Source organism: Cnephaeus nilssonii (genome assembly GCF_951640355.1).
Source record: "Cnephaeus nilssonii genome assembly, chromosome: 2".
NCBI lineage: Eukaryota > Metazoa > Chordata > Mammalia > Chiroptera > Vespertilionidae > Cnephaeus > Cnephaeus nilssonii.
The window spans coordinates 65,143,825-65,169,348 of NC_137073.1; the positions used below are offsets into that span (position 1 = coordinate 65,143,825).

Consider the following 25,524-nt stretch of genomic DNA (forward strand, 5'->3'; position numbering starts at 1 on the left):
GGGTTTATTAAGAACACACTTGGCATAAAGCATAAGCATGCAACTCAGCTAGTCTGAGTGCCCCACCTGGTGGAGATTCAAGGGTTTTATACTCTCCCTATCCCCCAAATGTTTCAAGGTTCCACTCTAGGATAGGATAGATTTCAAAGTCCCCCTTTTACATGTTGTGACTTTTCCCAGAATTTGTGAGAACATCTCCTGATTTTATCTTGGCAGTTACCAAGACTGCTGACTTATTTGTTCAGTGGGTGAGATAAATGCCCCTTTTTTCTTTTCCCTTTCCCCTCCTCCTGCCCTAGCAGCTATCTTTCCTACCTAAAATCCCCCAAATGATATCATCCAGACTTTATCTGTCCTTGATTTTAGCTGGCACAAGTGGTATTAATTGGGTCTTTGTTCTCTATTTTCCCAGGCCAGGGTGATTTAAGCTATGTATTCTCTGGTTAGGGAGGAGAGGTATAAACCATTTGCTCTTAAGTGTCTTTGGTTGGGGGAGATATAAGGACTTGGCGATTCACAAGCTGGCTGCAAGCTGTGCAAACTGTTTGGCTTTGTTTTATTTTCTTTTTTCATTTTTCTCATTCCACTTGCCCAGGAATTTTCCTAGCTTCTTCCTATCCTGCCATAGTACTGTGACAGCTCTCTCTAAAGGAATTCTCACTATGAGCTTCAAGACCAATCTCCTGGCCTCCACTTATATACCCTGAAGGTAGGTGATGACTTAAGAATCACAAAATCAGTTTCTTCACAAAGTAGTTTCTACAACTATCTGCATTTAGAACTATGCTCTACTATTTACTAGCTATATGACCCTAGACAAGATACTTAATATTTTAGTGTCCTTATTTACAAAGTACTGAAATCTTAAGAAATAAAAACAATAGCTATAGCATAGGTTGTTTTAAAATTAAATGCATTAAGAACTTATAAGAGTGCCTGATCACGAATAATAAAGCAAACTCACATCATGTGCCTTCTGATAAGATGTGCTGAGAAGTATCTAACATCACTAGTGTGGGATTCTTGGCAAAAAATATTTAATAGGAATCTAATCATGAAAAAATAATCAAATCCAAGTTGAGGTGCATTCAGCACAACAACTGCAGTCTAGATTTTTCAAAAATATCAAAATAATGTAAGACCAAACATTTTAGGTGGTGGAGGGGAGCTGTGGAATTCTTTTGGATTAAAAGACACTAAAGAGGCATGGCAATTAAATGCATTGCATAAACCTTGATTAAATCCTGGATCTCATTTTAAAATAAATACAGAGAGAGCGAGAGCAAGAGCGAGAGAGAGAGGAGAAAGGATAAAATCAGGGCAACCTTGGATATTTAACTATTAAATGAATATCCTATATAATAAAACCCTGATATGCAAATTGACCAAATGGGGGAATGATCGGTTGCTATGACAGCACTGACGACCAGGGGACAGACACTCAACACAGGAGCTGTCCCCTGGTGGCCAGTACGCTCCACAAGGGGAGCGCCGCTCAGCCAGAAGCCGGGCTCACGGCTGGCAAGTGCAGCGGCAGTGGCAGGAGCCTCTCCCACCTTTGCTGCAGGCAGGCAGTAAGGAATCCTGGACTGTGAGAGGGATGTCTGACTGCCAGCTTAGGCCAAATCCCCAGGGAACCCCCACTCCCCCAGTGCACAAATTTTGAAAATAAAATTGCATCAGTATTATATTTCTTAAGAAATGGTTATGTTGTGGTTGTGTAAAAGAATGCCTCCGGGCAGTGTCCTCAGCGGTCCCAGATCTGTCTCTTGCTTCAACAGTGTTTGGACGGGACAGACACAGAGAAGCCCCTTCTTCCAACCTCTGGCCACTCTCCCACATTTCATCCAGTCACCACCTTCAGAACCACCTCTGGGATCAGCCAACACACAGGTTTTTTTTTCTACCTTAACTCCTTATTGCCGAACAAACATGAGCTCCCAAGTTCGTCAGAATTATTCCACCGAGGTGGAGGCTGCTGTCAATATCTTGGCCACCAGGCATCTGCGGGCCTCCCACACCTCTCTCTCCGGGCTTCTATTTCCACCGTGAGGGTGCGGCTCTTGAGGGCGTGGGCCACTTCTTCCTCGAGTTGGTGAAGAAGCGTGAGGGCGCGGAGCATCTCTTAAAGTTACAAAACCAGCTCGGTGGCCACATTCTCTTCCAGGAAGCGCTGAAGTCTTCCCAAGATGAGTGGGCAACACTCAGGACGCCATGGAAGCCGCCCTGGCCTTGCAGAGGAACCTGAACCAGGCCCTTGTGGGGCTGCAGGCCCTGGGTTCTACTTGCACAAACCCTCCTCTCTGTGACTTCCTGGAGAACCACTTCCGGGATGAGGGAGTAAACTCATCAACAAGATGGGCCACACCTGACTCACCTCCACAGGCTGGCCGGCCCCCAGGCTGGGCTGGGCGAGTATCTCTTTGAAAGGCTCACCCTCAAGCAGGACTAGGAGCCTGTGGAGCCCAGAGGCCTTTGAGGGGCCCCTCTGCATTCCCCTGGTGTCTCTGGCTTTTACCTGAGCCTCGTCCCTAAAGTACTAGCCATTCTTTTAACCACCCTGAAGCCCTCTCCCATGCATTGGACCAAATGAAACAATAAAGCTTTTTGTAGAAAAAAAAAATGCCTTTGTCCTTTGGAGACATATTGAGATATTTAGGGGTAAAGTGTCATGATGCCAGTAACTTATTCTCAAATCATTCCTCAAAATATTGTATTGAAAATAAAAATAATTTAGTGCCACAACACATAATAAATCCCTTAGAACAATACTCGGCACATAATAATAAGTGTAGATTATGTATTATTAGCACAGATACTTAGACAACAGAAAAAATCACATTTAAAATATTACTCATTTGTTAAATTGAATTAATGCACTGAATCATGATTTCCTAATACCCTCTTCACCCATCACCCACCTTTTCCAGCTCCCAACACCCATCTTTCATTAAGTTCTCTGCTCCTCCCTTCAGATCACTAATAATATAGTTCCTAATCTAATTTACATTTTGGTAGCTAATATGATCAAAAAATTTTTTTCTAAATATGCTTTAATCTCTAACATTTAGATTCACAGCTGACATATTATAAAATCTTTGTACCATCAAACTCATACAATAGCTTGGCTTAGATAATTTTAAGGCTACACTTTATGGAATAGCTTTGTGGATCTCAACCATTTTTTCATTCTCTTAAAGATTTAAGGATTCTTTCATTCTCTTAAAGATTGAAGACTCAAGCTTTTGATTACTTATAGCTATCAATATTTACAATATTAAAAATTAAAAACAAATAACAATTTAAGATGTGTATTCATTAATTCAGTTAAAAATAAACCCATTTCATGTTAATGTAAATAATATATTTATGAAAATATATATCCTCAAACATAAATCTCTTTTTAATGTCTGATTTAATAAAAGACATGTTTTCTTTTTTTAATAATTGTAGTAACATACACATGACATATAATGTACCATTTTAACCATTTTAAAGTGTACAGTTCAGTGGCATTTAGTACATTCACAACCATCACCACTATTTTCAGAACATTTTCAGCACCCCAATAGGAAAACCTGTACCCATTCTTCATATTTTCTGATTTTCTTCAGCCAAAACAGTATATAGCAACAGATTAAATGTACAGCAGTGTCATTAGAGCTAATAAATGCTTTTAGCAAAATTGCATATTACATGATCAACACATAAAAATTACTGGTATTTCTGCACACCAGCAATGAATGCATAAATAAGTGGAATGACAAATTGACCTTTCTCTCTTTCTCAAAAATCAGTAAATAAAAATTTTTAAACGTCAAGAAGAATTAATACTTAGAAGTATATTTATTTAATCAATAAAATGCAAAAAAAATGCTGAAGTGAAAGAATATCAATAAATGGAAAGACATCCTGTATTCATGGATTGAAAAACTTACTATTGTTAAGGTGGCAAATGCTGCCAGAGATCTACAGTTGATATAGCTATTGAAATGTCAGTTTTGCACAGATTGCCTTAACTTCATAAATGTTTAAAGGGGTAGATGTTAACCATTCTTATCATAATCTCCTGGTTGAAGTTTTCCAGTCTGTTAGCACTGCATTGGATGCTCTCATTACACACATCCAATAAACAATAGCAATAGTTCTTATGAAACTAGAATTTTAATGAGTAAAGAGCAGATATTTAGAGAAAGGTGAATATGGATCAAGGAAGATTCGACAAGGCAGGAAGAAAATTTACTATAAACTGTTTTAGGTATTCATATCATATGCACCTCCAAGCTCTAGCCCATCCAGTTGCTATTAAAACAAATAATGTAGAAGGTCTAGTTAGCATATTTTATTAGATTAGATTAGGTAATGGTTTTACGGGTTTGCCTTATAAGTGACCATGAAATTTTATATAAAGAATGATCCTTTCTCAATCTAATATCTTCTTTTGTTATCAGCATTGATTATAAAGCCTGCATAAATTGTGTTTGACAAAGCCAAAAATAACACACAAGAAATTTTATTTTGGGGACTGGTGTAGTAAAATATTCATCATTTAATGAAATGAATGAAATAATAAGATGTAGAAATCTTTACAAATCAAATATTCACTTATATTATGTTATGATATACTAGTAGATAGCCAAATCTGTGGTATGGCCTTAAGGACAGGATAATGAAAGGGAAGTTAGTAAAGTTTCTATTAATAGACTAGATTCTCCTACAAAATAACAGGTTAGATGTAGAATTGAAAATAAGTCCTTTTCAAGACAACAAATCAAAGAAGTGAATTTCAGTGTGTTTTTTTAAATTTTTTTTTATTAAGGTATTACATGTGTCCTTATCTCCCCATTACCCCCCAAACCTCCCACTCATGCCCTCATCCCCCTGTTGTCTGTGTCCATTGGTTAGGCTTATATGCATGCATACAAGTCCTTTAGTTGATCTCTCTCCCTTATTCCCACCCTCCCCTACCTTCCCTCTGAGGTTTGATGGTCTGAAAGATGCTTCTCTGTCTCTGGATCTGTTTTTGTTCATCAGTTTATGTTGTTCATTATATTCCATAAATGAGTGAGATCATGTGATATTTATCTTTCTCTGACTGGCTTATTTCGCTTAGCATAATGCTCTCCAGTTCCATCCATGCTGCGGCAAATGGTAAGAATTCCTTCTTTTTTACCGAAGTGTAGTATTCCATTGTGTAGATGTACCACAGTTTTTTAATCCACTCATCTGCTGATGGGCAATTGGACTATTTTCAAATCTTAGCTATGGTGAATTGTGCCGCTATGAACATAGGGGTCAGTGTGTTTCTTTTTAACAGACTACTCATTGATCACCATATATCGTTGCCAAACACTACTTGGCATGGAAAGGAAGGAAGGTTCCATTACTCTTGCTACATACTCCACTGAGTAAACCCAAATGTAAAATACTCTTTAAAGTTGGCAGGAATTCTTTGCTTCAAATAATTCTGAAGGAATTTAGAAGCCAGATAGGATTAAAGCGTGGGGAAAAAGGTGGAAAAATAATCTCAACCTTAACTGTAAATAAAACATAGTAAGAAGGAAAAAGAAAAACTTTATTTAGATCCAACAATTGCTACAGTGGTTAAGTATAGTATATTTAAAATTAATGGGGGAAAGGGGCTTTAAATACAGATTCACTAATCAAAGTATGCAAGAAGAAAACAGTAAAAAATATCTTTAAAACCAAAATTGAGCAACCTCACAAATTTGTTTGCTTTGAAAAAAATATATTTTTTAAACTAAATATTTGTAATCCCAATCCATCTGACATTTGATCTTCTCTCTGATTCAAGCCCACCTCCCTCTTGCCTGAGTTACTACAAGAGCCTCCTAACTGATCTCCCTGCTTCTCCCTAAGCCCCACTAAGTGATCCTTTTAAAAGGTGGATAATAATATCCTGCTCTGTTCAAAACCCTCCCATGGTTTCCCACCTTACTCCAAGTAAAAGCCCAAGTCTTGGCAATGGCCTACAAAGTCCACAATCTCCAATTTGGCTCCCTCTAACCTCATTTCCTACTGCTCTGCTCCCTTGTATAAACCACTTCAGCCCCACTGACCTTCCTGCTGTTCCTCCAATACACACTAGGCACACTTCCCCTCAGGGACTGGGCTGGCAAGCCACTTGGTTGTTCCTTCTGCCTGACAAGTTCTCACAGGTACCAACATGGCTCACACACTCCCTTTCTTCAGGCCTATGCTAGTCTATCATCTTTTAAAACAGGTCTTTCCTTATCCACCCTATTGCAAATGCAAACTCCCCCACCCAAAACACTCCAACCCCCTTCTCTACTTACTTTTCCTCCATTAATTTATCACATGTAACATATCAATATTTCCTTTATTTATTTGTTTTTCTCTCTCTTCCACCACAAGAATATAAGCTCCATGAGAGCAAGGATTTGGGCCTGTTTGTTCAGCATATATACTCAATGCTTAAAACAGGGCCTGAAATACAGAAGGCACTTAAGTAATATTTGTGGGATGAATAGATGTAGTTTCTGTCTATATCCAGCAGTATCTTCACTTTAGATATATACACCTCACAGTTCTATGATTCTTTATATGGGCATGGAAGCTCTGCTTTTGAACTTCTTGCTTGGTTTCTCAGATATAGTTGTTTAAGCTGTGAATTGTCGCAGTGGTCTGTAACTACCTGCAAAGACCCAGACTAGAATGAGAAGACGCTGTTGCCCTTCCATTCTCCCTTTATGCTTCACCACCCCCTAATCTTCCCAATTCCATTAACACAACACCGAACACCTAAGAAATTTAACTGGATGTCTGCTCTCTAGACTCTATTTTGACTTGCACTCCACTTCTGGATGATCACCTTCTGCCCTCATCCAATTCCATATACTTGGTCAGCCCTCATGTTTTCCTTTGGTTAAACAGAGTTATTGAAAATCTGTCTGACCGCCTTAGATCTTTGGAGGAGTCAACACAACAGCCAGCAGTTTATAGTTATAGGGTATTCACCCGCACTGATTTACTTCTGTGGCAATAGTGATTGTAAAGATCATGGGGAAAAAAGCATTTCAAGTTATAGTCTACTTAATTATCAACATGTAACCATTTCTTTCTGTATGCACTATCTAGCTAAAGAATTTAAGAATGGTATTTGTGAATCTACTTTTTATCTAGTAATGTCTATGCAGACGGAAACATTAGGGTGATCATTGTCAAGACATATTTAATATCCTTGAATGACTTACTAGCATTCATAAGCAATTCTGGATGCCTGACGTATGCTTGACTCTTATCCACATTATTGCAGAGCGGTGATTATGATAATCACTATGCTTTACTTTTTAAAAATTCTTTATTACTTAAACTATTAAGTATTACATATGTCTCCTTTTCCCCCCATTGACCGCTCCCCAGCCACTCCCACCCCCCAGCAGATGCCCTCACCAACCCCCTAGTGTCTGTGTCCATTGGTTAGGCTTATATGCATGCATACAAGTCCTTTGGCTGATCTCTTAACTTCTCCCACCCCTGCCTTCCCTCTGAGGTTTGACAGTCTGTTCGATGCTTCTCTGTCTCTGGATCTATTTATGTTCATCAGTTTATGTTGTTGGATAATCACTATACTTTAAAATCACAGTGAACAGCAATTAGGCAGGTCCTCTGGTGGTTTACCTTTAGCAGAACATACCTAAATCATGCAATCTGTTTGGTGTTTTTTTTTTTTTCCGTCAAGATTTCTAGAGAAGAATCACAGTCATTTTCTCTACATATAGTTTGTCTGAAGGTCAAAGATGAGGGAAATTTTTTAAGGTTTCATCCCATAATCCAGTTTTAAATTCATTTGTGTTTAAGTATTTCCTTAGTGTATAACAATGTTTTCCAGTTTTGCTGCTAGAAAGTAGAATTAGAGAGAAAAACTGATAAAAGGATATAGGAAGAAACAGAATAAAAGGGGAGGAATAAAAGAAACCTGACAGAGGAAAATCAAGAAGAAATATAAAAAGAATTCAATGTTCTGTTACTCTTTCATTTTTTTTATTTCCAAGCTTCTTGATCTGATTCTTTTCTCCAGGCACTCACTACTTGAATACAAAGTACAAACTGACTCAGGAATGATTAAGAGATGGATGGTTGATTATTTGTTAACTGTGGACACAAGTCCACTTATTCAATGATAAAATATGGTCAGTCCTAATATTTTTAAATAATAAGAGCATGTGGTAATAAAAATTCAACTTATATAGAGAGGTCCAAGAAGAAAAGTCTCCTGCCTATTCCTCTGCCACATCTAGCCCTTTTCAACCCCTGTTAAAAATTCCTTTGGTAATTCTCCAGAAAGAAAAATAAAATGCATTCCCCTGCACTGATATATGAATGTGTAGGGGGGGTGTACATTTAAAATTTTATTCTAGAGAAATAACATCATCCCTCCTATATGGCAACTTACTTTTTTCTCTTTAAAATTCATTTTGGAGATCTTCCCATGTGCCTATTCATGGAAGTCCCACGTGTAAGGAAACTTCCTTTTTTTAAGCAGTGTATCCCAATGTCTAGAACAGAGGTCTCACATATACTTTTCCCCCCAACAAGAAATTGTTAGGTAAATGAATGAATAAATCAGAAAATACAGATCAACTTCATTGTTTTGAACAAAAGTATAATATTACATTATTTAAATGTACAAGGATATCCAGTCTGCTCCTGATGATCATTTAGAATATTTGCAGGTTTTTGGCTATTACTATAGTAAAATTTTCTAAACATATGTGTTGAATCATATCCTTATATATCTGTATGCGAATCCAAGGTAATTACTTAGCAATAGTTCAGTCAATTGTGTTTTTAACTATTATAGATATTGCCAAGTATCACTCCTAACCAATTGTGTGAATTTACACTCTTGTTACAATACAATTTTTATTCTGGAGCAATTCTGAAAACCTAAAGGCAGTGACAGAAACACACATTCTTAGAAAATACACATTCTTTCATCTACAGCCTTTCAATGAAAACTGTGTCAGATGAGATCTCAAAAAAATGAAAAGCCTTTTGGCTTTGCTGAGCACTGGGGACATCCTTTTTCTCCAAGACAAAGTATTTGCTCCTACTGGCCAGCTTTTTGGAACTTGGCCAACAATTCATGGTTAACTGCCTCCTTTGTAGATTTTAATAGTAAAATATAATTCTATTATTGTTTTTTTGTAAAAAGTTCAGTAACTGCATCTTTGTGAAATATAACAATTCAAGAGCATGCAGATATCATTGAGAAAGTATTTATTTAAAAAAAAACAACAAAAAAACCCACCAACAAGCTGCAGTCCTGTAGAAGTGCTTGAAATACTATCACTAGGGCTCTCACAAGGATTCCACTGCCTATTGACATTAAAATAAGAAAAGTAACCTATATGCAGAAAGAAGGTTGTATTCACATTAACATTCATGAAGACCGAGCAGCTGGAGCCCTACACATCAAGTAGGGGATATATCCTTTGTCTACTGATGAGAAAGTGTCGCAGTGATAAATGGTTACAGACAGGGGTGTCACAAGGGCAAGGGCACACAGAACAGCTCTGACAAACTTTAAAAAAAAAAATTAAATCTTCCTCTCCTGCAGTTCTTTTTGTCGCATTGTGGAGCACAGTGCATAGAAAAATATTGAATACGGAATTCCTAACCTTTACTGAGACACTTCCCAGAAAACAAAAAAACATACACTTTAGAAGTAATTTAAGACAAAACTTCAAAGGCGCCATGATGCATAAATACTGTATTCAGACATTTTGAAAAGAAGTGCCCTACACCCTGCACATTGCCTGTTTGGACCTAAAATGTATATTGTCATATGGTCGTCAAAGTGAAAGTCTGTAACGTCAACACTGGGAGACCTTAGGCCCATCATTAAAACGCTTTACATCAGCGATTTTCAACCTTTTTCATCTCATGGCACACATAAACTAATTACTAAAAGTCTGCAGCATACCAAAAAATATATTTTTTGCTGATCTGACCAAAAGATAGGCATAATTTTGATTGATTTACAAAAAAAAAGTATGTGTGTGTGTGTGGGGGGGAGGGGGGCGGGGGAAAATTACTAACCCTTTTTGCTCCAAAGTGACTTTTAAAAAAATCAGGTGCCTATCTATACTTGTGTATAAGGGTTTCTGGTACCTAGAATTAACCAATCACATGCAACCTTATTATGCACGTGACCAATAAGATGCAACTGTATTATAAGACACATACGTCCCCCAAAATGTATACGCACACTTTGAATAATTATAAAGGCAGTGTTTACTAAAATACATTTTATTTTCAAAATGGAGCTATCCGCTGTTTAAGTGTGTATGCATTTTTCCAAATTCATGGTTCAAGACGGGGCATGGACACCTGATGCTTCGGACACCTGATGCTACTGCTGTGTTGGCTGTTGTCACTTTCTTAATTTGACAATCTAAAGGAAAAGAGATCAGTGGCCCTGACTAAACAGTCAAGTGTTGCAAGTTTAAAAATTCTTGCAGCACCTACCCGGGTTGAAAATTGCTGCTTTAACACTTCTTGACCTAAAATCCAAACACTCCTTTAGTAAAGTCATGAGGAAAATCAGGTATGAAGTCCCTGAACAAACTAATCTGTTCGTTATTATCTCCTTCGCCTCAACTGTGACTACCAATGACTTTCAACTGTTCTTCAAAACAAAGTAAGTGACAATTTGTCGTTGGCTTTGTCTCACTGAGGGTAGGAAGCCTGAGAACCAGGGCGAGAGGGCAAACATTTCCCAGGGCCTGACGCCAGGTGGCTCACGTTCTTCACCTACAAACACAAAGGCTGCAATCCTCCTCTCCCGCCGCCCGCACGGTTTTCTCCAGGGTTCTGCCTCTGCTGCAGCGGCCTAGGGGCTTCGGCACGAAGAGAGAGAAGCCTGGTGCGATTTTATAAAACACAGACGTCCACACGGTGACTTTGCGCGTCCATCCCAACCCTACAGCAACCTCCAGAGGCAGCGCCGAAAGCAATGCACACCAGTCCTCGACAAACCCCCAGCTCCTCCTCACTCCGTGCCTTCCGGACGGTGCTGCCAGCGCCGCGTGGGCGCAGGACAAAGGCACCGGCGCGGGCCGCCCGGGGAGCGCGTGAGCCCGAGGACTCGGCCCGCGGAGCGCCTCCGGCCGGGATGGGGGGGGGGCGGGGCCGGTGGGCGGGGCCGGTGGGCGGGGCCCCGCGGCGTCCCTGCGCCTGCGCCTGCGCGCCGGCACTGCAGTCGGAGACCGGGTTCCAAGCCGGCTCCGACGCCCCCGCCCTCCGCCTCCCCCCGCCCCTTCCCACCTCCGCCCACTGGACGCGATGACGCACGGCAGGTTTGCGGACGTGGCGGCGGCGCAAGGCCGGGAAGGCGGAGACTTTGGCCTTGGCGGCGGCGGCGGCGTACGAGGGAAACGGTGGCAGCCAAAGACGGGGGTTCGGCCATGAACTTGCCCGGGACGGCAGCGGCGGCGGACTCGGGTGCCGTCTCCTCGTGGCGTCCCCCTTGCTAACGGGACAGGTAAAGATGGCGGCGAGGGGTGGGGAGTGGCTCCGTCCGGCGCGGCAGGGTTGGGCCCCCCGCGGCGTCCTCACCGGAGGCGACGCGGGGCCATTGGCCGCGGCTGTGGCGGGGGCGGCCGGAGGGGCCTGGAGGCAGAGACCTCGGAGGCCCACCCCCACCCAAGCCCCTGGGCACAGTGTCGGGGAAACGGAGGCCCGGAGGAGGGGTTTCTCCGTGCCCCATTCCCGGATCGACGCCTTTTCCCGCCCCAAACACTCTCTGTTTCTCCCACGACGGGGTGTTTGTATTGCACAGTCGCTGACGGCATCCGGCCCACCTCGTCCCAGTGTCTGGTGTGGGGGACGGGAAAACCTGGGGTTGAACCCATCGCTGGGGGTAACACGGAAAAGAAAAGCTAGACTTGTGGAATGGAGAGGGAGGGACGTGAAGTTTTCAAAAAAAACCGGAATTGGCCCTGGAGGTGACGTCCCGTGAGTCCCGTGCCCCTGTCCCGGCGCTGAACTTCCTGGCGCCCGGGCCCGCTGGTTCCCGTCTCCGGAATGTCACAGCCCCCAGCGGTGACACCGGGCGAGGGGGTCGGAGGACCCGAGGTCACCTGCAGACCCAGCTGCTGACGCCCGTGGTGGTGCCTGTGACTGCTTTCATCTACGGAGCAGGCCGACGTGCTTTCCTTTCCTGGAGAGGAGGAGACGCGGGCCTTTTTCTTGCCCGAAGAGGATGAGGACCCGTGCGGAGAAGTGAGTCAGCCGACGTGAGCACCGGGCGCTGGCTGCTCCCCGCAGCTGGCTCGGATCGCCGTCTGCCGGGCCAGAGTCTGGCTTCTCACTTCGGTTAGACACAGCCCGTTCTCCACGATTCAGAAACAATTCCAGTGTGTGGTATTCTGCTGCCTGCATTTCATGGCAAGGGGGGAGTTAAAAGATAGCGAGCCAGATCAAGTTCAGTCTTCAAATATTAACAATGTATCCTGGACAGAGGTTGATAATACATAATCTAAAATGGGTTTGGGGCATTGCTCAGGGACTTTTAGCTGTGTGTACTAAGCCAGGGTGGGCACGTTCAAAGAACAAAATATGAGGCAGAAAAATCCTAACGGGTGGCATAACTGGGACAGTTATAGCCATGTGTAAGTTGCGGTCTATTAAGTGGTTATTAACTTTTTAAAGTCATGGACACCTTTTGAGAATACGAAAATCATAAGTACTTTCCCCAGAAAAATATGCCTACGTATAACATGTGCCTATGAATCACAGGATTCACAGGCGTTCCCTAGATTAAAGACACAGGTTAGAAAATACTTGATTAAATAAGTGGAAATAAAATATTTAAGGTGAAAGTGAGATATTCTTTCAGCTTTTTTGAATATTAAAGCATCCTTAATTTATTATGGTGCTAAAACAAGATTAATCACTTTACTTGTTCAAATTCCTTGAAAGAATTGATCAAGCCTCCAAAATTGCTTTTGAGATGCAAAATGTGGGGAGCTCTCTTGAGTTTGGTGGCTGTCAAGAGTCCCAGTTAATGGTAGGTAATAAATAATGTAGCACCTGGAGGAACAGGTGAAGTAATCTACTTAATATATAACTATTAGTTATCTGTGTTATCTGAATGCAAACCTTTGAGTTTTTAAAGCATTATGTTGCCATAGAGCAGGGTCAGAAACTGGTTTTCAAGGGTTGGGTTTAATTATATGAAATTGTTACAAAAATTTTGTGAGTATGTGCCTACATAGAAAGTATAATTTATTGTCATCCTAACTTGACAGACTTTTGTAGTTTGTGTTTTCTGATTTCTTTTTTCTCATTTTCATTTGGTACTTGTTCATAATATTCACAAGTCAACTAAGTCCTTCTTTTTGAGACATCATTTTGCCTTGGCTTTTATGACATACAGTTTCTTTCTCCTCTGAACACTCCTTTTCCATATTCTTTGCATGCTGATTATCCTTCACCAGGGTATTAAATATAGCAGTTCTTAAAGCTAAAAGTGGGAATGTGGAATTAGTTTGTTCTCATATTGTTCATTTTTAATGAGAATAGATCAACTTGATGAAGGTGAGTTGAGAGTATGCAAAAAAGCAAAAGTAATTTATTGATACATGTTTTTAACTTAGGCCAGCTCTCATTCAGTCTTACAGTGTCTTTTCTGAAGTAGAAATGAACATAGTAATGAATCTGTTCACAGTAAATTGAATTTGAGGAGGACTTGGATAAGTTAAAGTTTAGTGAAAAGCTTCCAGAGAAGAAAAATCCCTGGTCAAGAGCAAAATCATGACCTATGTAGAAGTCACCTACTGTAGTAAATATAAAAAATGATGTCAGCATGATCCAAGGAGGTAGGTAGGTAGTACAAAAGATATTTCAACCCCACATGAACTTAAAGTGCAGAGCAAGCCAAAAAGTTTTGGGTTTATAAAAGTATTTGTGTGTATACCTATAAAACATTGTGTGTGTGTGTGTGTGTGTGTGTGTGTGTATATATATATATGTGTATATATATATATATATATATATATATATATAATCACGTTTTTAAGATAATATAAAAGTAGTTATCTCATTTTATTCTCATACTCAAAATAAGGGGAACTTAAGTTTTTTACCGAAAAAATTATTATAGCAATTTGTCCTTGTTAGCCAGGCCAGTGTGGCGCAGTAGTTGAGCATCAACCCATGAACCAAGAGGTCACTGGTTTGATTCCCAGTCAGGGCACATGCCCCGGTTGTGGGCTCAATTCCCAGTAGGGGGCGTGTAGGAGGCAGTCCATCAAAGTTTCTGTCTCTCTACCCCTCTCCCTTTCTCTCTGAAAAATCAATAAAAACATATCTTTTTTAAAAAGGAAAGAAAATATAATCACCTTACATGTTTTGTGATATATGGTCTAAAGCAGGGGTCTTCAAACTTTTTAAACAGGGGGCCAGTTCACTGTCCCTCAGACCGTTGGAGGGCCGGACTATAGTTTAAAAAAAACTATGAGCAAATTCCTATGCACACTGCACATATCTTATTTTGAAGTAAAAAAACAAAACGGCAAAAACACCCGCATGTGGCCCGCGGGCTGTAGTTTGAGGACGCCTAAAGAATGGATTACCTCTTCATCCCATCCCATTGTCTCCACTGCCAAATATATTCATTGTACTTTGTCAGGTATAAAACTTGAACCTAAATTTTAAAATAACTAAAACCATTCTTTAAAAAAAAAAAACGAAGTGTCCTGACTGTATGATTCATGTAAAACCAGTCAAATGGATCAGCTATATTTTAAAATTTTCTCTGCTTTCTCCACCCCCCCAGGTTTTGACATTATGGCAGGGAGGCATCAGAATCGTAGTTTTCCTCTTCCAGGAATTCTTCCCAGTGGTCAAGTACATGCATTTGGAAATTGTACAGAGTGTGATGTGTTGTTGGAGGAAGATGCTGAAGTATATGAGCTTCGATCCAGAGGAAAAGAGAAAATCCGAAGAAGTACATCAAGAGATAGACTAGATGACATTATAGTATTAACAAAAGATATACAGGAAGGAGATACTTTAAATGCAATTGCCCTTCAATACTGTTGTACGGTAAGTTTTAATTTGATTTTGCATAATTCTGTGCCTTTTTATTTTGCTCCTCCCCTTCTTTCCATAGAAATCTGTATCCTGTTGGTGGATGTTAAGTTTTTAAATTTTTAAGTGAATACTTGAATTTCTTGTTATTCCTAAATCCATGCTTCTATTTTCAGTACTGAATAACACCCAAATATGTTATCTTTTTCTCCTTATCCAAGTAGTAAGAGAATGTAAAATCATATAAGCAAGTTTTTTCTTGCCCCAATTTCCTGAGATAACACACTTGTGTATCTTTTCATACCTTTTTTCTGCTTTTAAGAATACATATATATATAATTCTTAGGAGGTTGGTGGTTTTTGTGTTTTTAAAATAGGTTTTACCATGCCTGTTACTCTGTAAGTTGCTTTTGCCTTTTTCATTTCTTAGTTTATCAGGGATATTCCCACATAGATCTAACTCGTTATTTTATATAACTATATAATTTTCCATAGTATGGAAGTACCATAATTATTAAGCCATTCTCATACTCATGGGTAGTCAGGATTTTCCCTGTGTTTTCTATTGTGCTGTGAATATCTTTACAACTATATGTTTAAATTGAGGTACTTTTATTTCTGTCGAATAGATTTCCAAAAGTGGGATTGATAAAGGAAAGGTATATTTCTTATTTTAGTAGATACTACACTGTTTAAACCCATTTATATCTGTGTCATTTCAATCTTGCATCCTTAGCATGGAATCTGTTTTCATGTAAACACACTGATATGGAAACTGTTTAGAACATTGGTTTTCAAACTTTTTGTTCTCATACGTCCAATAGAATTTTGAAATGTATGTACCTCGTACATTTTATTTATTTTTAATTTAAATTCTTTATTGTTTAAAGTATTATATGTCTCCTTTTCCCCCCACAGACCTCTCCCCAGCCACGCCCACCCCCCAGTACCTCATACATTTTAAAGTGAACTTCTTAAATACTTCCTAATAACTTAAAATAGTTACAAAGATATTATTTCTATAAAGTCAGTATTGATAGCTATAATAGTAAAAGGGTAATATGCTAATTAGACTGGACATCCTTCCTGATGAAGCTGGGGCCGGAGGGAAGCCTGGGTCCCGGGTTCCAGAGGGAAGCCACCGGTGCCGGCAGCCAGGGGAAGGAAGGCCTACTCTTACACGAATTTTTGTGCATCGGGCCTCTAGTTTAAAAATAAGACTGTTAGAATAGTTCTTAAATGTATGCATGGAATTCTAAATACTAATTTAGGATTTGCTACCTGAAATTATTCATGTAAAATATAGATATATATGCTTTTTTATAAGTATGAAATTTCATATCACTTTTTTCTCTGATTAATATTTTCATCCTCACCCCCAAAATCTTTCATAATGTAAATTATTGCTATACTTGAAAACATTTTATGATTACCTGTCATATTTACCTAAAATAGAAACACATACATACAGGATGTCCCCCCCAAAAATGTGTACACACTTTCATAGCTGATAGGTGGTGAGTTGTATGAGTTCTTTGTATATTTTGGATAGTATCCCCTTGTCAGAGCTGTTGTTTGCAAATAACATCTCCCATTTGATTAGTTGTCTTTTTGTTTTGTTGGTTGTTGATGAATCATTTGCTTTAAAAAAGAAACAATCTTGAGGTAGTAAAATGACAAAGACCCTTTATTTTTACTGTCTCTGTCTCTTATTTACTCTTCAATTCTCTCTCCCTCCTCCCACACATACACTTCAAGGGAGATGGTTTTTCCCACAAGAAACTCTCAGTCTCCATTGGACTTGATCAGTAATCTGCCATTGATCCAGTTCACCACTCCTTCCTAAAAACTCTGTTTGACCTTGATACTGCAGGTTTCTGATTTTCCTGTTACTGATATTTAAGAGTAGATGATATTTACATAACATACTATATATCACTTTTCTAAATGTTCTTTAATTGATTAATCTTTACAACAACCTTATATGGTAAGTAGTAGTATCACTATCATTTTACATATGTGGAAACTGGATTTTAGAGAGGTTAAACACCTTGCCCCAAATCATACAGCTGGAAGGTGTTGAGCAATCGTTCAAACCCAGATAGTCCATGCTTTTAATAACCACCCTCATCTATTACTTTCCTGGTCACTCTTAATCTCCTTTGTGGATTTCTCTTACTCAACATACCCCTCATGTTGGCATTCCCTTAGGGGTCTTTCCTATGTTACCTTTTACTCCTGTCTTTTTCTAGTGAATCCATCCTACTCTTGTTGCCTTTTTGCTGGTAAACCACAAATATTTATCTCTAGTTGAGATCATTCATCTGCATTTTAGACATATATGCTAGAATCTACTTAAATAGCTGACATTAGGGCTGTTAAACATGGGAGATAGTAAAAAGTTACTTGGTGATTTCCTAAGACTGGTAGATCATAAGAGGTGTAGAACTGTTACCACAAATAAAATACAATCTCTCTGGGTATGATAACTTAATACTACTAATAATTAAACAACTCTTTTTCCCCCTCTCCAAAAATAAGTGGGATGAATGATTATTGCTACCTCTATTTTGATTTAGAATTCATTTGAATGTTTTGTTTTGTTTTAACAGGTAGCAGATATCAAGAGGGTCAACAATCTCATCAGCGATCAAGACTTTTTTGCCCTTAGGTCTGTCAAAATTCCAGTAAAAAAGTTTAGTTCATTGACTGAAACACTTTATCCTCCAAAAGGAAGACAAGCTTCACGTCCTTCATCTGTTCAATACGTTCCAGAGCAACAGGAAATTTTGTCACTTAATGATTCTTTTTCTTCCAGTGAGTCAGCTGGTAGCTTTTTAAAAGAAGTAGACCGAGACATAGAACAATTAGTAAAATGTACAGACACCAAAAGAGAGAACCTTAACGAGGTGGTGTCTGCCTTAACAGCACAACAGATACGTTTTGAACCTGATAACAAAAACATTCAACGTAAGGATCCTTATTATGGAGCAGACTGGGGAATAGGGTGGTGGGCAGCTGTAGTGATAATGCTGATAGTGGGTATAATAACGCCAGTATTTTATTTGCTCTATTATGAAATTTTAGCTAAAGTGGATGTTAGTCACCATTCAACAGTGGATTCTACACATTTGCATTCAGGAGTCACACCCCCATCACAGCAGAGAGAAATGGAAAATGGAATTGCTCCAACTAAAGGAATACCATTTGGCCAACAAGATGATCATAAACTGCATAGTCACAATTCTCAGTCTCCTGTTGCTCAACACAAAACATAGCAATTAGCTCATAATTACAGTGTTTATGGTCACAGGTTCATCTGGAATGTGATAAAGCCGTTATATTCAATAACCACTTCAAAAGCAGTAATTAGGAAGATTGAAAATGTTTTTGTTTTTCAGGTTTGTTTTTTGGGTTTTTTTTGAGCCATTTACAAATGGATTGAGTATAAAATTCCTGCAGTTGTTAGTTGTTGATATTGAGAACAGTAAATTTATATGTTGTATCAATGTTTAAAGCAAAAATTTATTTTGTGTCCAGGAAGTTCTTAACTTGGAAAACATCATTTTTCTTATTCAAGACCAGTTACGTTTAAATTTTTTAAAATAATTATTAAGGTTATTAATGTTTATTAAGTAGAATGATAGCACCAGATTTCTGCAACTGAAGAAAATTTACTACTGTGAACCATCGAATTATTTAGTTGCAAAAGTTTGATTCTAAAATTATTTATGATAGCACATACTTAATACTCTATTTTAAAACTTTTGAAAACGAGTGTAGCACATATGCTATGAAGACGTAAGTAGACACACAAGTAGGAAAGCGATGTGTGATGTTTGTAATAGAGGCTAAGATAGAAATTAAATATTTTTAAGCCCTAAAATGTGTTATGGTTGAGAAGTTGCCAATTGGTCACTAGAACACTGGATTAGGTAAAAAACCTAAAGTGATCTTTGTCTCTTAAAAAGAGTGCTGCCTCCGCTTTTAATTTTTAAGTCATTATATTGGCCTCTGATATTTGCAAGCATTTTTGCAGTTCTTTGAAAAGTGTTATACATGTACAGGTTAGCATTATTTAGAAAGTAATTTCCTACATACTGTGATAAGATGTTGCTGTGTTACGTATGGTAACATGCCTTAATTACATTTAATGCCTTATAAAATATGTAAGCTAATATTTTTAGAATTAAAAGGCATTATTTCAGATGGTCCAGTGGGATTCATTACATAGGCTGTATAAATTTGCCTCCACTTTCACTATCAAGCACAAATTAATGGGGTCGAAACAAGTTTTCACTGTCTGCCTCTGATGTCTGTTGCAGAAAATGGTTCATTAAGCAAAACAGGAGTAAAGACACCTTTGGCATTAGCAATAACACACATTGCTTTATTTATTGATACCTTAAACTTTTTCAAAGAGAAAATGTTCAACTTAAATCTTTTTTCCCCTTGAACTATAGCATGAAATTGGGGAACAGAAGCCAAAAGTGTACGGGGCCACTTTTTAAAATTGCTATGGATCTGCCAGATAAACATTTGCATACTGATTTCATATAGTTTTTTAAAGTATGTGTTTTTAAAAATGTAACTAAAATGATTCATTAGAAACAAGAGTTGGTGGAATCTGGATTGCCTGTTTTATGTATAATAAAGTATGTACCTTAAGATCTGTAATACCACCTCATTTTCTGGGCATTATTTCCTAATTTTAATGTTTCAACTTTTTGACCACTTTGTATTTCAAACTCTAATCTTGATACAAAGTGGTGTGAATAAATAAATATATGTGGTAAATAGGATTTCATGTATCTTTCAGCAGCAAAGTGTAAAAAGACAGGACAAGGATGTGAAATATTAAAGCCTTTGCATGTGTTTGAGGACCTTAGATAATGACCACCAAAAAGTGTTAATGTGGAAATTGTAGCAAATAGATTCTTTGAGTAACTCTTTTAGTTTAAAATGTAAAAAATTATTTTAATGTGCCTTGGGCATCTTGAAAGGAGTGTGATCTTTGTAATTTATGCTCAATGTCAACTTGTATTTATTAAGCCTGCTGAAAAATCAAGTTTTAGGGAAGAAAATACCAATATTTTAAGGTAGAATGGACTAGATGTCCTTTGAATAACTTTTTTTACATCAAAGTGATGAAATTACGGAAAGTCAGTGATTCCTTTTTGCTAGTGGTACTTTAAATTTGTGATAGAGGTCTGATTCCCAGGATAAGTTATTTTTAAAGTAGTGAGGTGTACTGTGTATTTATTAGTGTCTTATTCATTGAAGCACACATTATACCTGAATTATATATTTTTAATTGAATATAATTTGAATTATAATTCTATGTTATATATAGAATTATAGATTCTAATTGTGTCATTTTTAAAAGAAAAAAATTCCTAAACATTTAGTAGAGAATAATTTAGCTTTTAAAAAGTACTAATATACCTCAAAACTTGTAGCAAATGCAGATTACTTTGTAAAACTTAATAAAATAAGAAAAATTGTGGATTTTAATTGTGTTGAAACCCTTATTTGAATTTACTTAGAGGTTTCACAGAAGATATACCATATATATATATATGAAAGTAACAACTGTGTGAATCCTTGCATTTGGTTCACTTAAAAAATTAGTTACAGTGAAGAAAAATCTATTTAGGAGGGCAGATTTTTTTTTTAAAGTTGGTGCCAATGGTTAAGGTTGTTTTAAATTAACGAATGCTGTTTAAGGAAATTTGATGGGAGTCTGCTGGACACATTAAGAATTAGAAGACTGCTATGTTAAATTAACTTATCCAGAGGACTCTGTTTTCTTTTTTTTTTTTAAATATATTTTATTGATTTTTTACAGAGAGGAAGAGAGAGGGATAGAGAGCCAGAAACATTGATGAGAGAGGAACATCGATCAGCTGCCTCTTGCACACTCCCTACTGGGGATGTGCCCGCAACCAAGGTACATGCCTTGACCGGAATCGAACCTGGGACCCTTGAGTCCGCAGGCCGACGCTCTATCCACTGAGCCAAACCGGTTTCGGCAAGGACTCTGTTTTCTAAAGCTTTTTCTTTTGCTGGACTCTACTTGCTGTTCAGTGGCCTGAAAAGTTCTTTCAGTGAACCATAATGGTTCATTATTTAACAATTAGTTCTTTTTAAAGGTATCTGCTTCTAAAATTACCTACTTGGGAATATGAAGGATACAGCTGGAATTTTAGAAATATGAAGGATTCAGTCCAAGTGCTATAGGTTAAGGTGGAGTTTTTAGAAGTATTTAAATGGCACTTTGTGATGGGAATCATTTGCGATTATAACAATGTTGCTCAGGAAGTTAGTATTTTTCTATTAAGTGTGCATATTGCACTGTTAGATCATAGAAATATCTGAATGCAATATTTAATTCTTTATATATGCAAACACTATAAATCTTTTGTATAATGTATTTTATACAAATGCAAAATGGAATTATAGAGCATTATTAGTATGTACATTTGTAAAACTGGTTTTTAAAACTTTTTGCCCCTTTTCATATTTTAAAAAGATATTAAAAATAAAGTTTCTATTTTATTATTCAATCTAAAATGGAAGCTGGTGAATTTAATTGAATAAAGCAAACCTTTTCTCCTCTTTCAAACTAGTTGATATAAAGATCCTATGCATTATGTATCCTGCCCGTGTGGCTTGGTGGTTGAGTGTTGACCCATGAACTAGGAGGTCAGGGTACATGCCTGGGTTGCAGCCTTAATCCCTAGTAGGGGTTGTACAGGAGGCAGGCAATCGGTGATTCTCTCATTCATGTTTCTCCATCTCCCTTTCTCTGAAATCAATTAAAATATAAACCACTAAGATAGATTGAGTTGCCAAAGTAATTACTAATTCAAATTTCTCCCTTGTTATACTGAAACAAAAGCCAATGGATTACTTCTAGGATGTAAATGAAATAAAATGAAAACAAATTTCAGATGAATGTTCTTTGAGGGATTTTGGATCTCAGGGAAGAAGACCTCATAAAGCACGGTTCAGAACTTAGCAAGTTGTGGATCAGTCATATAATAATGTGCTCCACTTACGTGCAAATTTTATTATGAAACAAACCTTTCTACTTAATTTTTAAAAAATTACATTAGCAAAAGAATTGAAGTTGGAGTTTTTATTTAATGGAGGAATTTATGTAATCCTTTTAGCATTTTTACTATCATCTTGCTCTTAAAACTAATTACATCTTTTTTACATATAAAAAAGAAAGTTTTTACTAACTCCAGAACTTCTACCCATATTAAGGGCAAGCCACTGACACTGTACATTTGAGGTAGTGGGGAAGGAAGGTTAATATCCTCTGAATTTGTTAGCATTCTCTTATATGCAGTGTTCGTCAGTCCATGATGCCAATGATCACACTAATATTACACTGGCTGCCAAATCTCTTAGTTTGTTATCATGACTGTAATTACTTTGAGTTCCCTGTTGATTTGTGCAAGAATATTTGATACTGGCATCCCTGCTTACTATGCAGTTATTTTACCAGATAAAATCTGTATTAATAAATTAGCTTTCTCTATCAAATATATTTAAGTAGATTCAAAATAAAACAGGACACAATTTTGTATGAATTTAATATGTAAACAAATACAGAAAAACAAGCACTAAAGCAACAAAACAATATTGCTTGTTAGCAATTTTAAAGACACTTCACAAACAAGTACTCTTTTATGTATAAGATGCTATCTCTGCATTAAAGTTTATCTTCCTATGGAATAACTTCACAGTCTCTGACATTTTAAGCTATAAAAACAAGATTCATGCTGGCAAAGGAACTTGCAAACATTCTGCCTGTTCTCCACTTTTCCAAAGGAGACAGACAATGCACTCGGGGGAGATGGCTGGGGCTTCCCAAAGCAAACCCCTGCCCAAGGGCTGTCGTGCCACCTGCAGGACTGAAATGTTGAAGACAGATGAAAGCTGGGGAGAAAAATACCTGTATCTTCGGTGTATCTGCCCTATTCAAGCAGTTATCTGTAGATTTACAACAAAACAAGCAAACAGAAGCACAGAGATAAGCTTTATAAATTAAATGATATTAGGTTAAGATACTAAGGAAGTGAGAGAATAAAACACCTATGTTAAGTATTAATCCTAAATGACGGCCCATTACAACTAAAACTTTAAGTGAGGTTTCTACTCTAAGTACAATCAATTGCTGCTTTAAAGTAGACTTCATGTTTTCCATTTAAAATTTTTTATAAGTTTCTTTAAAGGAATACTTCACATATGAATTATCTGAGGAAGTATTATAATCGAACGGGATCTTTTTCCTGAGAAAGCCATTTTACAAAATGGCACAAGACAATATAAATTTTCCCCACCAGAATACAAGATGGGAAAGTCAGATTACAATCTATTCTGTGAGGAAAACATGTTTGTTTCTCAAAACAGTGTTTTCAATCACTTTACAACCTATAATTTTTTAGAGGGCCAGACACATTTAAGTAAAGAGATTATTTCTAGATATTAAGAGAATGGGTACATATGGTAAGTTTTGGTTGGTCTTTAAACAGTTTTTACAGAAAACCAAACTCAATTTCAAGGTTGAGTTTAATAGTAAGGGTAGAAATAGAGTCTAGGGCTCCGATTCTCAGGTTAGAGGGTAGTGGGTGATACCTTCCCAAAAGGGAAAAATAAACATTTCTTTTGGTAGGTAATACTAGTAAATAATTTTTAAAATATGACTTCCCTTCAAAATCTTTGGCATTTGTGAGTCTTTAGAGGCTAAGGTTTTTAGGTATTCCCCCCATTCCCAATATAAAATGTCAGGGGAGCTAGTTTTTAATTAAGACAAAAAAGATTAATCTTAGTTTCAAAGTGACCTGAGTTTTATTCTGCACTTTATATAAACCAATTGGATGGCTATAAAGTCCTTTGAAATATAAGAGACCATCATGCCTCACAGGTTGCACACATGCATTCTGCAGTGAGATTTATGTGACTAGAATTTACCCCACACTTTTGTAAAGTACAAATTTAAATGCCTGTCTAATTTTTCATAAGCCAAATTATTTGAAATACCAAACTTATTACAGTGAGATGATGATTACTTCACATAATATGTGGTATAAAGTTACCAAATTCAAGTATTTTTAATATTCCTCCCAAGTCTTTGCACCGGCTGAGATGTAAGCTATAAAATTCATATAGCTCGCCCTAACCGGTTTGGCTCAGTGGACAGAGCGCCGGCCTGCGGACTGAAGGGTCCCAGGTTCGATTCTGGTCAAGGGCATGTACCTTGGTTGCGGGCACATCCCCAGTGGGGAGTGTGCAGGAGGCAGCTGATCGATGTGTCTCATCAATGTTTCTCTCTATCCCTCTCCTTACCTCTCTGTAAAAAAATCAATAAAATATATTTTTAAAAAATTTATATAGCTCTGACTGATATTTTTCTCTGTGTGTATTTTTTATCACAAACTTCTAATCTCATATGCAATTTTAAGAACTCAGGTAGGTTTATGTAGTCATCATATAGTAGCATAGAACATACCATGTAAAAGTAAAAAGTAAAATTATTTTCAAGTTTCTTTGTTTTTAAAGTGCTCCATGTGCAGTATTAAATCAACTTTCAGGTTACAGAAATCCATTATGATGACAAGTAATAATTTTATAAAAGATCAGCAAGCAGTTAAATAAGAATAATTTGTTCAAGTATGAATATATAGATTAAAAGATGCAAAAACTCTTTAGGCACATTCTAATCCAAATAACACCAAAAATAAAATTTTCACTTAAGAGGCATAAAGAGGTGCTGAGAAGGAATGTCAGTGTCAGAGACTAATTGGTAAAGTAACTAGTGTGTAAACTCAAAATGGTTCTGAATATTTTGGTAACAAATATTGTCAACAAAACAGAAACAAAAATACTTACTCATTCCTTATCAGAAATAAGGAAATAAATCTGTCCAAATGTTCAGAAGCTGTATCATAGAAATATTTTTGGGGAAACTTCATAGCTAATAGGTTGCTTCATCCATGTTGTCATCACTGTCTACGATAAAATCGTCTCCATTGTCAAAGTATGAATTAATGTAGTCATTTTCCTAAAAGAAATGATAGATTCCTCAGTAAACATTAAAATGAATGAGTAGTAACATTATTATTAAGAAACATATGTAGGCTATCCCTTTAAGTTTACAAATACCAAATCCTATATAAGAAAAGGCTAATATGCAAATCGACCATACAGTGGAACAACCAGTTGCTATGATGCACACTGACCACCAGGGGGCAGATGCTCAATGCAGGAGCTGCCCCCTGGTGGTCAGTGCGCTCCCACAGGGGGAGTGCCGCTCAGCCAGAAGCCCTGAGCTGGGCTCACAGCTGGCAAGCACAGCAGCGGTGCAGGAGCCTCTCCCACCTCCACAGCAGTGCTAAGGATGTCTGACTGCTGGCTTAGGCCCGCTCCCCT

General features: G+C 37.8%; 2 protein-coding genes and 1 pseudogene across 11 annotated transcripts in view; 2 read left to right on the plus strand and 1 right to left on the minus strand.

Moving 5' to 3' along the window:
* The first annotated feature begins 1,932 nt into the window (after positions 1 to 1,932).
* On the plus strand, positions 1,933 to 2,452 carry LOC307104987 (ferritin light chain-like; annotated as a pseudogene). Its single transcript has one exon. The product of its transcript is annotated as a ferritin light chain-like (transcript).
* Positions 2,453 to 11,327: 8,875 nt separating this feature from the next.
* Positions 11,328 to 21,597, plus strand: LYSMD3 (LysM domain containing 3). 2 transcript variants are annotated; one of them, XM_079794877.1, is made up of 3 exons: positions 11,328 to 11,530; positions 14,828 to 15,096; positions 17,694 to 20,557. In XM_079794877.1, the coding sequence occupies exons 2-3, from the start codon at positions 14,839 to 14,841 to the stop codon at positions 18,357 to 18,359; spliced, it is 924 nt and encodes a 307-aa protein (XP_079651003.1). In that variant the 5' UTR covers positions 11,328 to 11,530; positions 14,828 to 14,838; the 3' UTR covers positions 18,360 to 20,557. The 2 variants fall into 2 exon arrangements, with proteins under 2 accessions (XP_079651003.1, XP_079651004.1); XM_079794878.1 differs by lacking the exon at positions 11,328 to 11,530 and adding an exon at positions 11,547 to 12,270 and having other exon boundaries at positions 17,694 to 21,597.
* Positions 21,598 to 21,718: 121 nt separating this feature from the next.
* The window catches only part of POLR3G (RNA polymerase III subunit G), a 69,909-nt gene continuing 66,103 nt past the window's right edge, over positions 21,719 to 25,524 (minus strand). For 6 of the 8 annotated variants that reach the window (XM_079794933.1, XM_079794935.1, XM_079794931.1 and 3 more), the window contains one exon: positions 21,719 to 25,156. In XM_079794933.1, the coding sequence (XP_079651059.1) occupies positions 25,070 to 25,156 (87 nt within the window). In that variant the 3' untranslated portion in view covers positions 21,719 to 25,069. The remainder of the gene's footprint in view (positions 25,157 to 25,524) is intronic. The other 2 variants (XR_013814833.1, XR_013814834.1) reach the window with 2 other exon arrangements.